The 23,427-nt window shown below is 36.4% G+C and overlaps 1 protein-coding gene across 1 annotated transcript in view; it reads right to left on the bottom strand.

Moving 5' to 3' along the window:
• The window catches only part of LOC129926008 (uncharacterized), a 38,377-nt gene extending 21,206 nt beyond the window's left edge, over positions 1-17,171 (bottom strand). Inside the window, exons 1-4 of the mRNA XM_056027678.1 lie at positions 17,093-17,171; positions 16,212-16,467; positions 974-1,158; positions 694-805 (exon numbers count right to left, since the gene is read on the bottom strand). Coding sequence (XP_055883653.1) covers positions 694-805; positions 974-1,158; positions 16,212-16,447 — 533 coding nt within the window. The 5' untranslated portion in view covers positions 16,448-16,467; positions 17,093-17,171. The remainder of the gene's footprint in view (positions 1-693; positions 806-973; positions 1,159-16,211; positions 16,468-17,092) is intronic.
• Between the last annotated feature and the right edge of the window lie 6,256 nt (positions 17,172-23,427).

The raw sequence follows: 23,427 nt of genomic DNA, 5'->3' as shown, positions 1-23,427 counted from the left end.
CCAAAAGTTACCATGAGCAAGGCACGTATCCCGTATGGGAGACGAACGTATGCCAAACGAATTTCTTTTTGTTGAGCCGAAAGGTGGTCGACGTATTAGAGGTGCCTACCGGAAACTATTCTATAAATTTCATCATAAAAGTTTTAAAAATTACCATTATATAAACTGACTATTTAATAAAAATATGTTTATATGTATTTCCAGCTGAGGCGCCAACTTTAACTTAAATAGAAAACAGCACCTGGTGCAAGAGGTTTCGGAACGAGATACTGGAGATCACTTAGAAAGGCTGCGAGATGGCGAAATGAAAATCTAAATCGACCACCTGCAAAATGGTTATCTCAGCTCTGGATGTCGTAAACATGTATATTTGGGAATGCGTAGCCACTGAAAATATAGCATTCCTTTGAACTTCAAGACAAGCCTTTTATATATATATAGGACAATGAAAATGTTTCTGCAAATCATAAGGAAGTCTTACGTAGTTACAACTTATGCTCAGCGAAAAAATCAGTAGAAACATCTAGTTAAGTACTAATGGGGTACAACAAAATTGCAACACACTGAAACGCGACTCACAAGCTAGCTGTACAATAGAGTTTGTTATTAAATTAATATTTACTAAATATTAATAACAACAACAAAGTAGACTTATATTTTTCTAAACACTTCAAACATATCTTTAACTCTTACCATAAAGCTAATTCGAGAGAGTAGTTAGCGCCGATGATTTGTGCAGTACAAATTGCAACGTCAGTCGATAATTTCACAGATGTTCTTAGGTCGTCCACATGGATTTTGAAATCTTTGATAAATTAATGAATTAATAAAAAATAAGTATGAAATTTGTTGATGAGAGATGAGAGTATGTTAATAGTTGACACAGAGAAAATTTTGTGCAATCTGTTTATAATAGGGCTATTAAATATATTTCATCATTAAAGTTAAATAAATTACCATTGTATAAACTGACCATCTAATAAAAATGCGTTTATGTACATTTCCATATCATCTCGACTGATGTTATACAAACAGCCCTTTGGATGATCTATCAAGGGAACTGTAAATTTCTTATTGATCATATTTAATATCTTTCCATAAGGGCGGTATTGGTTGAGTAGAATTCCTGTACTAGCAATTCCTTTAGCTCGATACCACCTTAAAATAGAGTGTTGAAAAAAATAAAAAAAATTAAATGGTAGAAAGTATTTTTAAATTAACATGAAAATTGTTTAAAATAACGAAAATGCTAGTAACTGAACTCATTTTTTATGGAAATGGAAACTTTCATGTGTGTTAACATAAACTCTCCTTGTATTCTTCTTTGTGTATAGCCCCGTTCATAGCTAATGAACAGGCATTCATTTCATTTCTTTGAAATGATCCTTAGTCGCTTCGCAACTTAAGGAGGCCATAGTATATTTATATATGTAAATATGTTTTTTTATTATTACAATTTAAGACAGTTAAGTCAGTTTTGATATAGGTTGGCATAAATAATGCTTTGATGTTTGCTGAGTTCCAGAGATATGTTAAAACCCTCAATTTACCCTGAGTGCGCAAAAAAACAGTTCCTACAGTTTTATTGGCTAACTATGTATGCTGGATCAACCCTCGTCGGGATATGTCCAAAGACTTTACATATGACCTCTTCTATTTGCGAAGCGCCTATGGATCATTTCATAAAAATGAGATAAAGGCATGGGCATTAGATATGGTCGTAACAATGTCGCCCACACATGAGACATCACCCGTGATGGGTACAAAGGAATAGCAATTGCTGATGCAGTTTTGCCAGGTTGTAATATTGTGTGCTGCAATCTGCCTAAAGGTTACAGGATCATGATTTTTTCTGAGGTTTAACTCCTAAAACCTTTTCTATGTTCGGGTGAAGCTGCAAGTAAGCCTCGGTCTGAATTCTCCTAGGTGGGTAGCCAACCTTGGCTATCCAGCCCTTCCTTTCCAAAGCTTGCTGGTTTAGGCGCCAGTTACTCGATCCAGCTTGTTAGGGAAAATAGTTCCGCCGGATCCACACGTGAAGGTCAGAAGTTGAACTGGTTGTTAAAAGCTGTTTAAAACACATGTTTATATCCAAGTGAGGTATGACGTCAAGTTTAAACTGCCAACAGGTTGCGACATCGCAGGACAGTGTTAACCCAATTACAACGATTGGTCTTGGTCTAGTGTCTTGTAAAAAAAGCCACTAGTGGCTTGTAAAATTTCTCATAATTTTTCTTTCGGAAGTCATTTAATGACCTTTTAATAATTTTAAGCTTAAGTAATATGCTAAGCATATTTGGCAATAAAACTAACAGTAAATATTACACGATCAAGATCTAAATCCTGTTCTTATATTGACTCTATAATAAACACACAAAACGATCTTCAAGCTTCAGATACAAAAGTAAATAAGTAAACAAAAAACAGATAAGTTATCACATTGATGTACTCTGAAATAAAATTTTGTTTCCACTGAATCTTAACATAGTACAACCACAGACCTATAAATATTATATCTATTATTATCTATACTGGAAAACGGAAACGAATTCTTATCCGATAATGATCAAATCACAGACCTAAATATATCCTATACTCTTAAGAGCAGTGTTTTGTTTATTTTGTTGGTTGGTGTGTGAATTGTTTTTATCACGGGATTTTCAAGGGGGGGGGGGACAATTAGGTTTCTAGCGGTCAGTCTAGCAGATGGAGAGCTGACCTTGTCTAAGTAGGGTGCTTGTGTTTTGTTTACCAGTTTTATGCCTAGCGTAAGGAGATGTTATAACATATATTACTATTCATTGTTATGTATGAGAACTGACTATTTGTGGGTATATTACGTATGGCATTGATAGCCTTTTGTCCAATGAATCTAGTCTAAGCGCCCTGGAGTATGTCAGTTGGGCACGTTTTAGTATCTCAGTTATTAATGACTATGCATTCAATTATTATATGTGTACTTGCTGTTGACAGTAAATAAATACTAATTTTATACTCCTTCGTTAAGTGATACTTTGTAATATTTATACATGTAAAGGTCTGCATGTGAGAATCATACCCTAGAACATTGAGCTCTACGTATGTAGTAAAGAACTCCAGAGTTCCCTTACAGCGAGCAATTCCTGTATGTATGTATGTTTATCCTATACTCTTTAGCGAGCAATTCCTGTATGTATGTATGTATGTATATATATTTATAAATTTTATTTCGAAAACGGCTCTAACGATTTTCTTTAAAAGTTCACGGTATGTGCATAATAGTGAGAAAAAATTCTCAACTCATTGGCCACATCGGGAAAACTCGAGATCGACCGTTATATCGGTTTGAAAATGCCTCATTATCGAAAACTTAATTTTGGCTAGAATGTTTTATGAATAAAAATTTTTCATGACGTAAACGGGAAAAACGCTGCTTACGTCACTAGGCTTACCGCAGTACACTAAATTATTTCTTTGCAAACAAGAACGAGTTTTAAAGAATCAATAGACCTAAATAAACATTTGCGCACCATCTTACTGTAGATTGATTTATTATAGAAATATGAAATAAAAGTAATGAAATTAAATGTGCCGATCAGTGGCGTAGCTACCAATGTGCGGGTGGTGCGGGCCACATAGGGCACCAAGTGGAGAGGGGCACCAAGATTCCCCCAGTGTGTATTAATTTCCTATTTCCGTGAGCTTTTCAGTAAAAACGACTAATTGTATGGACACGAACAAACTTAAACTACTGTATTTTAAACATGAACTAACGATTTATAAACTAGTCATGTCGCTATTTTGTTTCATCTTCTTGACTATTTCTTCCATACAATGTAAGCTATAGAACAGTTTGACTCTAATTTACTAGATTTATTTCGGACACACGGTACATGTTGTCGCCCCTTTTATAGCGCTCATAGGCTGTAAGTACCGCCCTCCCCCTCTTTAAATGTAAAGGGGCTTCGTTTGTTAAGATTTCAGCAGCGTTTGTTGGGCTTGTCCGAAAGGTGCCACAAATGAACCTTAGTGCCTGTGATTGTACTCGGTCGAGTGATTCGAGGGCAGTTTTACTAGCATATACTTGAGCTGTACTCAATGTGTGATCTGACTGCCCCTAAGTACAATGTGCGTAGCATGTAAGCTTTGGCACCCCACTTTGTGCTGGCCAGCTTTCTTAGTAACACTAACTTCTCCGAGGCTTTTCTTTCAAATTCCTGGACGTGCTGGAGCATTGACAACTTTCTATCCAGGGTCACCCCTAGATATTTTGGCGTGTTTTCACGTTGGAGTCGCAGCCCACTAAGTTGAAGCTCGAATGGAGCCTTAAGAAAGTCGATCCATAGGCTGAACAGGGACCAGGTCGTTTTGGCAATGTTTATCTGAATCTGTCACTTGTCGCAATACGAGGAGATGGTTTGGAGGTCTGCTTGTAATGCCGCCTGTATTTGGTCGGCTTTCTTGCCGGTTGACCAGAGGACAATGTCATCCGCATAAAGCAGTTTCTTTGACCGCAGTGAGGTGCGTTTCTTAAATTTCTTAAGTCTAAAGAAGCATCGAGACAATTTCAAGTCACATCATTGCCAGAGTCCACCGACTATAGGCGAGCTGTTAATGGGTATGAATTAACTGAACAATAAAAAGCAACAAAGCAAGATGAGACGGTTATCATTGAATTCAGAAAAAAAGGATGAGGCCGACATCGTGAAAAGAAGAAAATACTTCAATACCGCAGGTTCTAGAGACTAAAGGACAGCACACAAGCATGTCCTCAAACATTCATACTGAAGTAGCTGAACCATCAGACAGTGTAAACAATACAGAAAGCAGGATAATAAACTCTAGACTGAACGACATTGGAGATTGGCCTGATGTCATCAAAGATAATATTCGCATACACCTTTTCACTCAAGGATCTGAAACAGTTCAGCGTACGGACAGTCAATTCAGAGAGGCGTATAGACATCAAGAATCAGCAAAAGGAAAGGCTAGAAAGCTTTCAAAGGCTTGGTTTTTCCGGCAAATGTCAAACGGCGAGAAAGTTCTTAGAAAGTGGATGTGTTATTCACCAAAAAAAAAAAAAATTATTATTTTGCTTCCCCTGCACACTCTTCTCAACAAGACCAAGTACCAAATCTTCATTTAAATCCAAAGATGGATTCAATGAGTGGTAGAGGTTATCCCCGAAAATAGAAAAACATGAGACCAGCAGAGCTCACATTCAGTCATCGCTTGCTTGGAGGGAACTTGAAGTTTGCCTGAGAGTAGGGAACAATATTGACAACAAGGCCCAAGATTTGATTATACAAGAGACAAAAACCTGGAGAGTTAGTAAAATTACTATCAAAGTACGATCCACTCTTGAGGGAGCATGTGCTTCGAACTAAGCTTTGTTCCATATCGAATATATACATGTCTCCACAAATACAAAATGAATTTATTACAATATTGGGGGATCACGCTAAAAAAACAAATCATACAGCAAGTAAAACAAGCCAACTATTTCTCTATTATTTTTGACAGTACACCTGACATCTCAAAGCTGGATCAAATTTCCCAAATTTTACGGTATGTTGTCATGGAGAATGACAGGGTGCAGGTTCGTGAGTCTTTTGTTGACTTCATCGACACAAAGGCTATGATAATGCTGCGGTCATGAAAGGTCATGAAAGAATTAACAATATTTGATTAATGAATAGGCCTACATATTATTTTGAAAAAAAAAGTAAGGTTTTGCAATGTTATTAATTAGTTAGTTGTTTTGTGTTGTTTTTTTTTTTTTTGGGGGGGGGGCATCAAGATGAGGTACCGCACCAGGCATCATATACACTAGCTACGCCACTGGTGCCGATGTATGATTAGTTATTGTGTTTTAAGTGCTTAATAAGTTGTTTACACTTTAATTGTGTAGAACGGTGTAGATACCTTTTACTTTGATGTTTATTTAGCTGGTGCCCTCCAGCTGTCTCGTTCTGAGGTTGCATGCAACCATGTGCTCTCTTCTATGTCAGCTAAGTCAAGTTTGCGCCATAAGCTGGTGTTTTAAGCGTTTCGGTGTTACGTCGACCACTTTTTAGCTCACCAAAAAAGACTGCCTTTGGCATGCGTTCGTCTGAGATTCGTCTCCCATACAGGATACTGCTCTGTCCAGCGTAACTGTCGGACTTAAAGAATTCCCTCTATACAGAGGCCGCGGATACACATTTGAGACCAAAAGAAAATTTGCTGCCGAGGACAGACGCAGACGCTAAAAAAAAATCTTAATCGAGCACCGCGGACAATGGTTATGCTTGCCCTTGATGTGGCAAGATATGTAGGTCACAGCTGCAATCCTCATTGATTTTCGGACTCTAAGACAAGCCTTATTATTATTTTTATTTTGCTGGTGAATTATTACCATGTGTTCATGCTTCGGTGTCTACTGTCCCGTGCCAAAACAAAGGAAATGGTCATAACACAGCTTCTCTACGCCTTACTTTCTCACACTAAACATGATTTCCATCTAGCGGTCAACGAGTTTGCGTACGCTGCAGCCTCTTTTGATTTAACTATAAACCTCGGTAAAAAGCTTGGAGTTAGGGCTTGTTGACGGAAAGCCCAGGAGAGATCTGAATGGAGGGATGTGTAAAAGCAGGTCATAGCACCACTGGGATGGATGGATGGCAAAAGCCGGTATGAACTTCTTATAGTCCGACAGTCAGGCTGGGCAGGGCACGTATGCCGTATGGGTAACGAGCATATTATTCGGCGTAACAGATGTGCCCTACGGAAACGTTTCTTTAGAAAACTAATGCAATGATTTAAGTCTAATAAGAAAAAATGAGCCATTTTACTTTGTCACTAAGTGCATGTTTTACCCTATAACGTAGAGAAGTTACACTGCAAAGACTTTCTTCCAAGCCAATAATAGTAAGCCTACAATACAATTACGCAAAAGATGGATTGCAAAACTTTAAGACGGACTTGAGCTGTAGTTTGTCTAGACTGTAGGAAGACTTAAAAGACTTTAAATTTAATCGACATAGGCCTACAATTAGAACTAACAGAACACTAAAACAACTCTTCAGATTAGTAGTCTTTATCCGATCGTTCATTTTCGTAATTACAAGAATATTCTCAAAATGACTTTGGGTATATATCCTTCCGAAATTATTTAACAGAGCGAGGTTCGGCCACCTGGTACAAAAATATTCTCAAAATAACTTCGGGTATATATCCTTCCGAAATTATTTAACAGAGCGAGGTTCGGCCACCTGGTACAAAAATATTCTCAAAATGACTTTGGGTATATATCCTTCCTTAACAAATTATTAATCCGAGCGAGGCTCGGTCACCTGATATTATATCCTATACTCTTAAGCGAGCAATTCTTGTATGTATGTATATATATATTTATATATATATATAAATTTTATTTGGAAAAAGGCTCTAACGATTTTCTTTAAAATTGCAAGGTACGTGCATATTAGTGAGAAAACAATTCTCAACTCATTGGCCACATAGGGAAAAATCGAGGTCGACCGTTATATCGGTTTCAAAATGGCTCATTATCGAAAAGTTAATTTTGGCTAGAATGTTTTATGAATGAAATTTTCTATATGACGTCAATGGGAAAAAAACTTGACACCGCTTACGTCACTAGGCTCACAGCAGTACACTAAGACATTTCTTCGCAAACAAGAACAAGTTTTAATGATTCAATTGGCGTAATTAAACATTTGCGCACCATCTTATTGTACATTGATCCATTAGGAATTTATGGAAGAAAAATAACGAAATTAAATATCTTCATGTATGATTAGTTATTGTGTTTTAAAGGCTTTATAAGTTGTTTACACTTTAATTGCTTACACCCGTAGGTAGCTTTTACTTTGTTATTATTTTGCTGGTGAATTATTGCAATGTGTTTAAGCTTCGAAGTCTACTGTCCCATACAAAACCATAGGAAATGGTCATAACACAGCTTATCTATGCCTTACTTGCACAACCAGGGCCGGCCCTAACATTTGCGGGGCCCTATGTGAAATGGATTGCGCGCGGACCAGGGTAGTGATAAGGATAATAAGTGAAAATAAAGATATTGAATTAGAAAATAAATGCGTATTTGCATTACATTTTTATTAAATGAAAGCTGACGATGCCGTTTTTTTATATCACGCGTAGGACTGGCGTTTACCATATTGATTGACACCCCAAATTGACAATTTTGTCTTTTTAAGGACATTTTTATGAGTTTCAGGAGATTTCCAGGAGCTCCTTGAAAACAAGGAGACCACAGGAACCCTATTATAAATTATAATGGTTTAATTTAATAATTTACACCTAGACTTAGCGCGGAGCTTTTGAACCTTCGGGGTCCACTGCGGCAGCATAGGCCTAAGGCTGGCCCTGATGATATCCAGCTCGCGGTCAACGAATTTTCCTCATGCTGCTGCAGAAGTTATGTTCCAGAAGTCACCCAATAAAACCAACTCAGCCCAAATATCACCTCACATAGACATCTCTTAAAGTGGTAGATAACTTCACATTATCTGGGAAGCAAAGTATCAAATGACGCATTGCTTTAAAGAGAAGTTGATATGAGATCAGGGATTGTCGTGCTTTTGGACGCCTCCAAGCAAGAGTGTGGTGAAATAAATCGCTCCGCCTGTCTACAAAAATCAGTGTCAACCAGTGATTATCTCAACCCCTCTATGTGGATCTAAGACATGAGTACTTTATAGAAAGCAACTAAGACTTCTTGAACGACTTCACCAAAGACCGCAATACAAACAGCGATATTCTTGCAAAATGAAATGAACTTCTTATAATCCGACAGTCACGCCTTGCAGGGCACTTATTCCGTGTGTGGGACGAATATATTTTTGGCAATCTTTTTTTTTACTAAGCTGAAAGGTTGTCGGAGTAACAGAGATGCCTCACAATAACGCTTCTTTAGAATACTAACGCGATGTTTTTAAGTCTCTTAGGAATAATTGCGCGGTTTTACTTTGTTACTAGGTGCACGTTTTACACTATAACGTAGAGATTTTGCATCACTGGATGATTCTTACTAAAGCCATAATAATAAGGCTTGTCTTCGAGACCGAAGATTAGTGAGGAATGCAGTATTTCCCGTGGCTGCGCAGCCCCAGCTGTGACCTGCATATTTTGCCACATTCAGGGCAAGCATAACCATTGTCTGCAGGTGGTTGATTTAGATTTTCTTTTCGCCGTCTGCATTTGTCCTAGGCAGCAGACTTTCTTTTGGTCTCAAATGTGTATCCCGCGGCCTTCGTGAGTGACCTCCAGCAGTCTCGTTCGGAGGCCGCATAGGTGCTCTCTTCTATGTCAGCCAAGGAAAGTTGACGCCTAAGTTGGTCTTTGAAGCGTTTCCGTGGGGCACCTCTGTTACGTCGACCGACTTTTAGCTCACCAAAAAAAAGATAGCCTTTGGCATACGTTCGTCTCCCATGCAGGATACGTGCCCTACCCAGTGCAACTGTCGGACCTCTATACTGTCCATACCGGCGTTGGCAAGGACATCGCTGTTTGTAGTGCGGTCCTGCCACCGTATGTCCATGATGGAGCGCAAACATCTTTGGTGAAAGTTAATATCCTTCCTTAACAAATTTTTTATTTGAGCGAGGCTCGGTCACCTGATATTATATATAGACCTAATAAATTTTATTTTGAAAACGGCTCTATCGATTTTCTTAAAACTTTTAAGGTATGTGCATATTAGTGAGAGAAAAATCTAAACTCATTGGCCACATCGGAAAAACTCGAGGTCGACCGTTATATCGGTTTGAAAATGCCTCATTATCGAAAAATTAATTTTGGCTAGAATGTTTTATGATTGAAAATTTTTCATGACGTAAACGGGAAAAACGCTGCTTACCTCATTAGATTGATTTATCTATATTATAAAGTAGAATGTGAGGGGTATGTATGTGTGTATGTATGTATGTATGTATGTATGTATGTATGTATGTATGTATGGATGTATGTTACTTATAGACATCAAAACCGCTTGACCAATCTTGATAAAACTAGGCAGGAATGTTCCTTGGGTACCAACTTAGACCGTAGTGTATGTATTGTAGCCCTAAAACAAACTTAAGACCCTCAAAAAAAATAAAGTTGTCCGACTCTATTACAGCTATAGTATTTTATGGATCTAGGCCATGTCTACAATGTTGACATGAGAAAAGATAGAAAGGATTTAGACCTAGATCTAATTTTAAGAAATACACTTTGCGCAGATAGTTTTTTACTTTGACACATGAAAATACAAAAGAAGATCCATTGATTTCATTTTATAATAAAATTAACCTTCAATTTTGTGTTTCAAAAGCATTTTTTACATTAATTAGTTCCTTATATCTGTGATTACAGATTTCCTGACGAACATTTTTTCATTAGACAATTCCGTAATGAATCGCGTACTAAATATTAATTCGTTTAATTGTTTACTTTATAATCCCATCCCTAGATCTAAAACTCTAATTCAACTCTAAGATGATAAAACTTCTCTTCGCACAGATAGTTTCATACTTTAACACATGAACATATTAATTAAAGTCCATTCATTTCATATTTTGATCAAATAAACATTCAAATTTGGTTTTCTAAAGCTACATTCGTTTACGAAAGCTGCGAAGCCGAGTTGAGATAGGCCTAGATCTATATTCATTCATGAATCGCGTACTAAAAATTATTTCGTTTTATTGCTCACTTTATAATCCCAATATCAGGTGACCGAGCCTCGCTCGGATAAATAATTTGTTTAGGAAGGATATTTACCCGAAGTTATTTTGGGAATATTGTTGTAATTACGAAAATGAACTATCGGGTAAAGACTATCAATCCGAAGAGTTGCATTTTAGTTCTTTCAGTTCTCAATGTAATTGTACATGGCGATTAGAATAGAAAGTCCCTCCAATAGTAGGCCTATAGAAAACCACAGCTCACGTCTTAACGTTTTACATTGCTTCTTTCATGTAGAACTATTGGGCTATTATAGGCTTGTAAGAAAGTCTTTGCAGTATAACTTCTAAAATGGTTACTTCATGACATTTAGTACTGCAATTAGTATATTTATTATGGCTCTGAGACATGGACACTTTACAGAAAAAACTAAGACTTCTTGAGTGCTTTCACCAAAGATGCTTGCGCTCCATCATGGACATACGGTGGCAGGACAGCACTACATACAGCGATGTCCTTGCCAACGCCGGTATGGACAGTATAGTGGGACTTCTTATGGTCCGACAGTTGCACTGGGTAGGGCACGTATCCCGTATGGGAGACGAACGAATGCCAAAGGCAGTCTTTTTTTGTGAGCTAATATGTGGTCGACGTAACAGAGGCGCTCCACGGAAATTCTTCAAAGACCAGCCTAGTCGTCAACTTTCCTTGGCTGACATAGAAGAGAGCACCTGGTTGCATGCGGCCTCAGAACGAGACAGCTGAAGGTCTCTCACGAAGGCCGCGAGATACACATTTGAGACCAAAAGAAAATCTGCTGCCGAGAACAAACGCAGACGGCGAAAAGAAAATCTAAATCGGCCACCTGCGGACAATGGTTATGCTTGCCCTGGATGTGGCAAAATATGTAGGTCACAGTTGGGGCTGCACAGCAAAGGGAAATACTGCATTCCTCACTTATCTTGGGACTCGAATTTCATACCATTTTGCAAGAATATCGCTGTTTGTATTGTGGTCTTTGGTAAAGTCGTTCAAGAAGTCTTAGTTGCTTTCTATAAAGTACTCATGTCTCAGATCCACATAGAGGGGTTGAGAGAATACTGGTTGACACTGAATTTTGTAGACAGGCGGAGCGATTTATTTCGCCACACTCTCGCTTGGAGGCGTCCAAAAGCACGACTATCCATGATCACATATCAACCTCTCTTTAAAGCAATGCGTCAATTGATAAAATGCTTCCCAGATAATGTGAAGTTATCTACCACTTTAAGGGATGTCTATGCGCAGTGATCTTTGGGCTGAGTAGGTTTTATTGGGTGACTTTTGGAACATGACTTCTGTTTTACCGAGGTTTATAGGTTAACAAATAAAAAAATGGCAGCAGCGTGATGAAAATTCGTTGACCGCGAGCTGGATATCATCAGGGCCAGCCCTAGGCCTATGCTGTCACAGTGGTGGACTCCGAAGGTTCAAAAGCCCCGCGCTAATTCTAGGTGTAAATTATTAAATTAAACCATTATAATTTATAATAGGGTTCCCGTGGTCTCCTTGTTTTCAAGGAGCTCCTGGAAATCTCCTGAAACTCATAAAAATGTCCTTAAAAAGACAAAATTGTCACTTTGGGGTGTCAATCAATATGGTAAACGCCAGTCCTACGCGTGATATACAAAAACGGCATCGTCAGCTTTCATTTAATAAAAATGTAATGCAAATACGAATTTATTTTCTAATACAAAATCTTTATTTTCACTTATTATCTTTATCTCTACCCTTACTGGTCCGCGCGCAATCCTCACATTTCACTTAGGGCCCCGCAAATGTTAGGGCCGGCCCTGATTGTGCAAGTAAGGCATAGATATGCTGTGTTATGACCATTTCCTATGTTTTGGTATTGGACAGCAGACTTCGAAGCTTAAACACATTGCAATAATTCACCAGCAAAATAATAACAAAGTAAAAGCTACCTACGGGTGTAAGCAATTAAAGTGTAAACAACTTATAAAGCCTTTAAAACACAATAACTAATCATACATGAAGATATTTAATTTCATTATTTTTCTTCCATAAATTCCTAATGGATCAATGTACAATAAGATGGTGCGCAAACGTTTAATTACGCCAATTGAATCATTAAAACTTGTTCTTCTTTGCGAAGAAATGTCTTAGTGTACTGCTGTGAGCCTAGTGACGTAAGCGGTGTCAAGTTTTTTTTCCCATTGACGTCATACAGAAAATTTCATTCATAAAACATTCTAGCCAAAATAAATTTTTCGATAATGAGCCATTTTCAAACCGATATAACGGTCGACCTCGAGTTTTCCCGATGTGGCCAATGAGTTGAGAATTTTTTTCTCACTATTATGCACATACCGTGAACTTTTAAAGAAAATCGTTAGAGCCGTTTTCGAAATAAAATTTATATATATATATATATATATATATATATATATATATATATATATATATATATATATATATATATACATACATACAAGAATTGCTCGTTTAAGAGTATAGGATTCATTTAACAAAGCTATCGCTCTTTTTGTTTTTAATAGATAAGAATGTATCGACTTGGGGTAAACCCATTTTCGCAAAACTAATTTTATTTTCGTAGCGAAAGAGAAATAACGTGAAAGGATCATTAGCTACGTTTAACATACATCTAAATCCAATCCACTAGATTATCCAAAAGCATTTCTTACATAAATTAGTTCCTGATATCTGTGACTACAGATTTCATGGCGAACATTATTTCATTAGACATTACCAAATGGTTACACATTATGATTAACACATCTCTCTACTGAGTCTATTCCTAGGCCTAGGTTTAAATCTCTTACTGAACTCTAAGATGATAAAACTTCTTTTCGCAAAGATAGTTTTATGCTTTAACACATAAACATACTAATTATTGTCCATTCATTTCATATTTTAATCAAATTAACATTCAAATTTGTTTTTCTAAAGCATTTTTAATATATTCGTTCGCTGTTCGCTAAAGCTGCGTAGCCGTGTTGAGATAGGCCTATATTCATTCATGAAAAAAGGTCACGCATGCGTAAAACAGAATGAACTCTATAAAAGCCAATTTTTAACTCTAGATTAGTGTAGATTTAGATCTATGTCTACCTCAAGATCTACTTTATACTTTATACTCATAACACATGAACATACAAAATTTAGTCTATTCATCTCAAATTTTAATCAAATATATGTAGGCCTACAAGCAAATGTTTTAATTTTTTTAAAAAATGGATTTAAGCCTATTAGCTATTCTGACATGATAGCTTCATTCACACTATTTTTACATTGACACATTCGCTTTACTTATTGCATTATTATTTCGTTTAATTGTTTACAAAACACTCTCAGTGACTATATGGACAGTAATGCGCAAATAAAGACCCGCGGGTCGCGGGTAACATATGTCTAGTAGAACTATAAAAGAAAGAAATGAAATTAAATGTGCCGATGAATGATTAGTTATTGTGTTTTAAGTGCGTAATAAATTGTTTACTCTTTAATTGCGTAGAGCGGTGTAGATACCTTTTACTTTGTTGTTTATTTTGCTGGTGACCTCTAGCTTTCTCGTTGTGAAGCCGGTGCTCTCTTTTATGTCAGCTAAAACAAGTTGGCGCTTAATCTGGTCTTTTAAGCGTTTCGGTGAAACGTCGACCATTTTTTTAGCTCACCAAAAAAGACTGCCTTTGGCATGCGTTCGTCTGAGATTCGTCTTCCATACAGGATGCTGCTCTGTCCAGCGTAACCGTCGGACTTCAATAATTCCCTCTATACAAAGGCCGCGGACACACATTTGAGACCAAAAGAAAATCTGCTGCCGAGGACAGACGCAGACGCGAAAAGAAAATGTTAATCGACCACCGCAGACAATGCTTATGCTTGCCCTGGTTGTGACAAAATATGTAGGTCACAGCTGGGGCTGCGAAGCTACGGGAAATACTGTAATCCTCATTAATCTTCGGACTCGAAGACAAGCCTTATCATTCTTATTATTTTTGCTGGTGAATCATTACCATGTGTTCAAGCTTCGAAGTCTACAGTCCCGTACTAAAACAAAAGAAATGGTCATAACAAAGCTTCTCTACGCCTTACTTGCTCACACTGAACAGGATATCTAGCTAGCGGTCAACGAGTTTGCGTACGCTGCAGCCTCTTTTGATTAAATATAAACCTTGGTAAAAAGCTTGTGGTTAGGGCGTGGAGATGGAAGACCCAGGAGAGATCTCAATGGAGAGTGTGTAAAAGTAGGTCATATCCCTCCACGGGCTGTAGCATCACTGGAATGGATGGATGGAAAAAGCCGGTATGAACTTTTTATAATCCAAGCCAATAATTGTAGGCCTACAATCGTTTTACGCAAAAGATGGATTGTAAGACTATAAGAAAGACGTGAATTGTGGTTTGTCTAGACTGTAAGAGGACTTAAGAGACTTTATATTTAATCGCCATGTACAATAGCATTTAGAACTAACAGAACACTAAAGCAACTCTTCAGATTAGTAGTCTTTATCCGATCTTATAGTTTCGTAATTACAAAAATATTCCCAAAATGACTTCGGGTATATAACCTTCCTTAAGAAATTATTTAACCGAGCGAGGCTCGGCCACCTGGTACTAGATAGTTATGTACGTAACTCTTTTCAAAGCTGTAAAGGAAATCATCTCAAATCTATGAAAATCAAACTTTTCAGCATTAGAAAACTAATGATCTTTAGTTTTCAAAGTTTATAAATAATGCAATACCATTTTGCGGATTTTTAATCACAGAACTATATATTCACGCAAATATATGAAATAAAGTCCTCTCCTGTTAGTATTCATTGAGACAATGTTTCAAAAATCCTAGATCGAAATAATTCATGTCTGTTGATTTGAATCGTCTGTGTATCTTTCAATAGATTAATAACCTAGATCTTTCTAGATTATGTATTTACAAATACTAATTTACAAGTTTAAAAAGAAAATAATTATGAGACGACAGTGTTCTTATATTCAATGTTCAATATAAACATTAAATTATATGTTTCATTGGTTAGGATTAAAAACGACTTTATATCTTAAAAACTACTTTAATAAACAACGCCTTCTTTTAGCTTTTTGAAAGTTTTCCACGGGTTTTTTTTTTTTTGATGTAGTGCTAAAAGATCTCCATGTCCAGATTTAATATATATATATATATATAGGCCTGTGGGTACAACTTTTTAGTCATTCATTAAAAAATGTGTTGCTTAAAGTAGAAAACTTGGAAATAAATTTAAAATTTCAAATATTATTCCTTAAATATTTAAATTACTTTCACTGATGAGAGTTTGAACATTACATGTCTATCTGTAACTGAAAAAAATATACTGAACTAATTTTTTTAAATTATTTAATAACAATTTAAAAATAAAAATTCGTATTTAATTAAGTTAGATTTTGACAAGCACAAGCTTACGCTATTTTTAAAGGATATTTAGTAGCACCTAGGCATATTGATGAAAAATTAATATCATTATTTCTGTGTAGCAGATCATTACCTCCAAGGTTGAAATGCGATTGGATTCGTTCTATTGACCAAATCAAAATCAGACCCTACATGTGAAAAATCCAGATCGTATTCAAGAAGCACAGTGTCGCTCTTGCTATCCAGATAACCAATAATTCGGCTCTCAAACTCCTTTTTATTGACCACATCAAGGGTACAATTGGTGTCAGAGTAGCCTAGTGCTTGAGCTACCAAAGTCATGCAGATAACGATGAAATATAGATACATTGCGTTGACAATAGGTACTTCTGAAATACAAGTCATTAAAATTAAAAATTACACAAATATATATTTGTAAATGTTGGTGTGGACAGTGTTTAAGAGCTGCTCAATGTTTGACACATGTGCTATATTGCATCTATCACGCATGGAGATTGAACAAAAGCTTTTTTAGGAATGGGGAGGCTAAAATAATGTCCATACCCCTCGGAAAATCTTTTAAGACCAAGCCAGACGTGAGTTTAACATGGAGAAAACATTGCAGCAAATAAAATGCGGAAAAAAATAATACAAAGACCACGGTCTAGAAGCCTAGAGCTATGTATTGGACAGTTTAAAGGAAAGCTACAGAGAATATGGAACTCTGGTTGACACCCGATATGCAATGGCTTTGTTTGCCAATTGGCCTACATTTATCTTACAGATGTAGGTTTGTACTATGAATCTCAACAACAAAAGAATATATACAGTATCAATATATAAAAAATTATAAACTTGCATTTAATGATCTTTGGATCTTGCAATGCGTTTTTTTTTTGGTTGATGAAAAATTAATATAATCATAAATCACATATACTCCACACAATTTCTGTCTCAATTTTAATCAAAATCTAGTTGTCACTAGGTGACAGAGTGGTCAGAGGTCTAAATTACCTGACGAGAGGCAATAGTTGAGAATTGCTTGTGACTCACTTTTAAGACATGGGGTGTTGATTTTATACCGATGATTATTTATGAGTCTCTCATTTTTAGTTCATTCATTGTTCTTTGGCCCAAATTACATTTTCGGGAAATAGATATCTGTAAGTGGGTTCCTAACTATTCGATTTTTTTCCTTATTGTGCTCAAAATCCATTTTTAAGTTTTATTGACAACATATGAACTTTAAAACTATCAGCAGTAATACGTAATGACAACATAAGGCTGCTTTTTCTTTATCAACTACTTCAACATTTTATAATCTTGTTTTTCACTTACTCTTTATGTAGAATTGTTATCGTTCTAGAACCTCCTTCCCTTTCTCAGTCTCTCTCTCTCTCTCTCTCTCTTAATGACAATACATTCACATTTTCTTTTAACCTGACAGACAAGTTCTAGGTTGTTGATAGTTTTTAGCTGAGAATTGTAAGCTATAGCGTATCTAAAAGCTCGCTTAATGAAACTGGTGTCTAAAATGAAGGCCATCCTATTCACAAGCGGAAGTATTATTACGCCTTAGTCATCTCCTCCTCAACCTGGACAGATGGTTCAAGTGCTTTCCACCTGACTTCCGGTATTGCATTAATCGTGAAGAACTTTGCCCTGATTCAGTGAAATATATAATTCTCAATTACTTTTTTTTTAAATATGGTTCTCTTTCAAAAGATAAAAAGTAACCCTTGCACAAGAACGATTTCGTTAAACTTGGGAATTATGGAATTATTCTTAGCATTTCCATCTTCATAGATGGATTTAGTGCGCAACAAACTTAATAAATACGCAAAGAAATAGACTGGATGTAGCCATTTGTCCCAGTCTCAGTTGACTTTGCCTGATGTAATGTTCACCTCAGGCTAAGACGTTGAAAAGACTCGTGAATTCCTGAGGTAGAAAACAGGAAGTAGAAGCCCCGACGCCAAAAGCGTTTTCTTGAATTCTTCACTGCAGAAACGCATTCTCCTGACATCTACAACTCATTATTTATCAATGGAAATCGGGGCATAGCCCCGACGCCAAAAGCGTTTTCTTGCATACTTCACAGAAGAAACGCATTCTCCTGACCTAAAGCTCATTATTCATACTATTAAAAAAGGATCTTTTGAATAATGTTTTACTTGAAAAATATTGTAATATAAATTTATAGGCCCTTAATACATTGCAAATAAAATCGATTTGTTCCTTGAAAAGATAAGATACCCCACATATTAGATTTTCGCTTTGAGGATCACCACCGAAAAAAAAATATTCGATAAATAATATTCAATAAAATTAAAGTATAAATTGTGAGTTATAGTCCCAAATTTATTTAACTAGAAAAATATCAGATTGAGTAAAGGTTGGGAAAAGGCGACTATGATATGATTATCAGGGTTTAGAACTCATCTCAATCATGACTCTGGTACTGAAAATTTCGATTGAATTCTAACTTTTCCAATGCAAAGTCTTTCTTAAAATAATTATGATAAATTCATGTGAAATTACATAAACTCTGTCTGGAAATGGGAGGGGCAGTAGAGTGAAAACGTTTAATTCTCGCTCCTTTAATAATTTCTGCTAAAGAATAGCGGTGGGGCGACTCGATATAAAAATTTAATATATAGTATATATAAATTATATTAGTGACAGATTTTAAAATTTTGTAATTTCTTAACTATAATACAAAAAGAAAATGTATTGGTTTGTTCGATGGGGGAAATGCGATTGCATGTATCGCCCCTTCCACCTGGTACGACCCTTTTTCATTTAAATTTACTAATGATAAAATTTGAGATTAGAGTGTGGTACGGCATAATATACAATGAGTTCACATTTCAATATGTAGTTTATATTATATAAATATTCAACTAATTTTGTTCATAAACTATTATTCTCCATAAAAATAGGACCGCCCCCCCCCACTCAGAGGGTAGAGTGGGGAGGGTAGTACATGCAATCACCCTTCCCCCAACCCAACCGAATCGGCCAAGATACCAGAAGGGGAGCGACATAATATAAATTGTATATATTAATTGAATTAATTTTGTTAACAAACTATGATTTCTCCATAAAAGTAGGACCGCCCCCCCACTCAAAGGGTTTAGATGGGAAGGGCAGTAGAGGTATTCGCCCCCCCCCCCACTCCAATCAGCAAACAGGGAAAGACATAATATAAAGATCGGTTAAAATATTAATAACAAGTTTTAATCACATACATATTTAATTGATTCTGTTAGCAAGCTGTGATTTCTACAAATAAATTGGACCGCCCTCCCCACTCGAAAGTGTATGGTGTGGGGGGGGGCGGGATTGATACCATCGCCCCCTCCCGACCCCACCAAGTCGGCCAACATACTAAAAAGGGGGGGGGAGAGAAAATATCTAAAAATAGGTTGAAATATAAATAAATCATTTTAACATGAGTAATAAATTCGTATACAAATTGTGTGAATTCTATACTAAAATTCGTCCTTCCCCCCCCCTGGATCCGCCAGTGACTGAGAATTGGATATGTATTATTAAAGTATTTGTTACCCGCTGTGATGCGGACGTCACTTGTGATTTATTCTGTAACTAATCATCTTGATATATTCACTACCGCTGTTATGCGGATGTAATTATGTTTCACACCGGAAGTCTTGATGTAACTGCCAAATAGGTTGCAGTATCGTTATTATTATTATCAATAAACTCTATATTTGTCTGCCAATGAGGATTCATGTCACTCTCTAGTATTTAGGGAAAGCAAAGGCGTTGGTCGTTGCCTGGCCACACGGCATCCTCGTTAGCCGTAGGTCACAAGAGCATGGCCATGGCCCTAAACATCGCATAATCTGAAAGGGGAACTTTACTTTTTTTACTCTTATATACTTATATATATATTGAATAAATGCCTTAAACAATGGGAAGAATTATAGAAGAGTTTTACATTTGTGCAACAATCGATGAAAATAGGCGATCAGCTCACTATACTGGCTCAACAAAATGAACAAACTATACTGTTTATTGGGAAATGGTTTGAAGATAGTTGATAAGGGAAATGGGGGGGGGGCTGACACCCTGAGCTAACCGCATCGACCCTAGTGACGCCGCTGTCTCCATCCATCATGTTTTTAGTTTTTAGTTTACCCATTATGCTTTGGTCCACATTCTCTCGAAAGGGCTATCTGTAAGTGCTATCAAACAGATTTCTATTCTCATTGTCATGCTCTAATCCGTTTCATAAGCATAGTTGAAATCCTATGATCTTCAAACGTATCAACAGCACCAGTAATACGTAATGACCACATAAGGTTGTTTCATTTATTTGTTTATCAATTATTAAATCATTTCACGATCATAGCTGAAACTTTGTGTAGAGCTGTTATCTTCAAGACCCTTCCATCTCGGCAAATCTTTTTTTTTTCAATAAAAGACATTCTAAATATTGACTTGACAGAGACCTAACAATATGTTCAGTAAAAAAGACAAAGAGAAATGTATGGTTGAGTGCTGAAAGGGTTGCAGATGAAAGTAGGAAGCTAAAATAAAATGCGCATTGTAGGAGTCGGGGGGATTGTTGCAATGGCCTGAGAGAAGTACAGCACGGGGAAGAGGAAAGATGTAAACAGGATTTAGATGAGCGACTGGGTTGGGAGGAAGGGGAGGAAAGGGAGGTAGAGTGTGGGAGATGACCAAAAAAAATAGATTGTAAAGACTAAAGAATCATTCAATAAATTCTTCTTCACAATCAAGTACATGTACGAGGTACGTGTCCCTTTTCTTAAGAGAGAGTGTCAAATCAGACAGTGACTGTGTGATAAGGAGCTTAACTCTTTCTCTCCTAACTGACGATACCAACGTTGATTCCACCAGAATGTGTAAATAATTACGGAGAGAAAGAGTTAAGCTTTGAATGTCGCAAACCAACTTAAAATTGTGGTTCACGTGTCAACAATTCTCATTTCTAAATTGTGTAAATGTTAATCCAATTAATTGATGTCGTAATAAGAAACAAGCAAAATATTTTTTTAAATCCTTTTTTTTTTTAATTTATCTAAGGGGAAGAGCTCAACACTTGCATCTCTCAGTAATGTAGAATTGATTTCCCTTTTTGAAAGCAAACCAAATAATCATTTACCAATAAACAGTTGACTTATTGGTTAATTTTTTTAAATTGATTAATTGATTTTATTAGGTACAATGAATAATTATTTAAAGTTTCAACGATCCGAGAATGGGTGTGGGAGAAATAAAGTGTACAATTATTTAAGGGTACAAAACCTTACTTATTTAGCCATATCTATGAATGAATAATTTCCCTTGTTGGAATTAACAATAGCGAATTATTTGTTGACTAATAACTAATCGATTCATGTATTGTCTACAATAATAAATAATTGTGCAAAGTTTTAACTTGTTCCAGGAATGGCTGTGGAATAAATAACGTGTTTAATCTTTTTACCAAACAGAAAGAGTAAGCTGATATAAGCTTTGTAAAAATGACCGCCATTTCTTTTTCGATTTCCACTGTGAAACAATTTTATTTTGTATATATACTAAAGTGAGTAAAATCTAATGTTCTGTGTTATAACCTTCTTCAACCAAGAATCGGCTATGGATCGTTTCATTCAAATGTGATGAATGCCTGGGCATAGCTCTGGTCGAAACGATGACGCCCTCTCTGCAGCTTTATTATGTATCCTAAGGAACAGCAAGTACAGATACAGTTTGGGATCAGTGACATCGCAGTCACGGCCCCTGATTTTTCCTCAGGGTCGATTCCCGAAGTCTTTCCCAAATTTGGGTATAACTTCAAGGCTGCAAAGGTTTAAATTCAGAGTTTTCCTTCATCTAGGTAGATTTCACCAAGTCCCTCCTGCCCGAAGCTTACTGGTTTAGGCGCCAGTAAGTCGCCTTTTCCCCTTCTCCTGTTAGTGAAAACAGTTCCGCCGGACTCAATATCTAAGCCATATTTGAAGGCCAGGAGTTGGAATGGTTGTTAAAGGCTATTTGACTCGCATGCTATTAGAAGTATTTTATAAGTAATGGAGTGCTTAATGGAGTGCTTAATTCCATTACCACTTCTATCAACTTTACGAGATCAATTTATTTTGGTGTAGGCCTATACTAAGACAAATTTATATTTCAACTTTCGCCTTAAAAAGACTTATACTCTGTTGTTGTTTTTTTCCATAGTATGGATTTATTTTCACAGAAACTCATTCATGAATTGTTTTTAACATTTTATTAATAGCAACTTATGCTTATACAAAATCCTCGAAATAAAGAATCACCCTTTGTGTCAGGATGTACCATTACAAAAGAGATACAAGACACCAATAGCAAAGACAAACAGACACAAACACTCTTTTGTTCCCCTGGCAATCAAATCATTAAATAGGAACAATCGGATAAAAACTTTGTCACATGTAAATTATGAGTGAGTCTGGTGTGAATGTACACGTTGGTTTCTTATAGTTATAATGTTTTTTGTTTGGTGTAATGCACAAATTGTAAGACAAATTTCTATAGGGATAATAAAGATTATTATTATTATTATTATTATTATACCATCCTCGCTATGGTCCAATCTCATTTGTGGACCAGTGGGTGGAGGGGGTATCCTTAAGGCTCTAATTATACACAACTCTGCTCGAGTCAGTTTTGAACCTTGATCCCCCTTAATAGTTGGCCAAGCCAAGTTCAAGCGTACTTAGCCTCTCGGTCACACATCCCACGTTACACATCATCTAATATTTCCCAGAAAATCTTACCATCTACTTCCATAAAAACCCGGTAGAAGATAAAGCCTGTTATCTTTTTACCCCAATGTAGGAAAGACACGACTTCTTATATCACATTTTTTTCCAAGCAGGTTTAAACTCTGTTATTCAACGTCACTATTTTTTTTTTTTTTTTTTTATAAATGACTTAATAGTGATCCACTTACTTTTTATTAACGATATCTCTATCCTTCGCAACCTTCTAACTTGAATAGATCTACTATTAGTTTTAATCGATCATTATTAAAGTATCTAAAATAACCACAAAATCAAGTTAACATTTTAAATATTCTACGTCTGTTCCTCGCTACTGTATTAAATTATATTCTACTAGAAAGTTGGCCTTTAATTATTAAAATGGAAATGGTGCAGTGTTCCTCAAACTGTGTTTCGCGAAACCCTAGCGTTCCGGGAGGCCTAAATAGGTGTTCCACTAACTACAGGATTAACTAGTAGGCCACCACGTGAATTAATCTCTCTAAACAAAAAAAAGTGTTCCGCTAAATACTAAGAATGTGCGAAGTGTTCCTTTAAGGAAAATGTTTTGGA

This window comes from Biomphalaria glabrata, chromosome 4, assembly GCF_947242115.1.
Source record: "Biomphalaria glabrata chromosome 4, xgBioGlab47.1, whole genome shotgun sequence".
Lineage (NCBI taxonomy): Eukaryota > Metazoa > Mollusca > Gastropoda > Planorbidae > Biomphalaria > Biomphalaria glabrata.
This window is presented reverse-complemented; position numbering and strand designations above follow the sequence as displayed.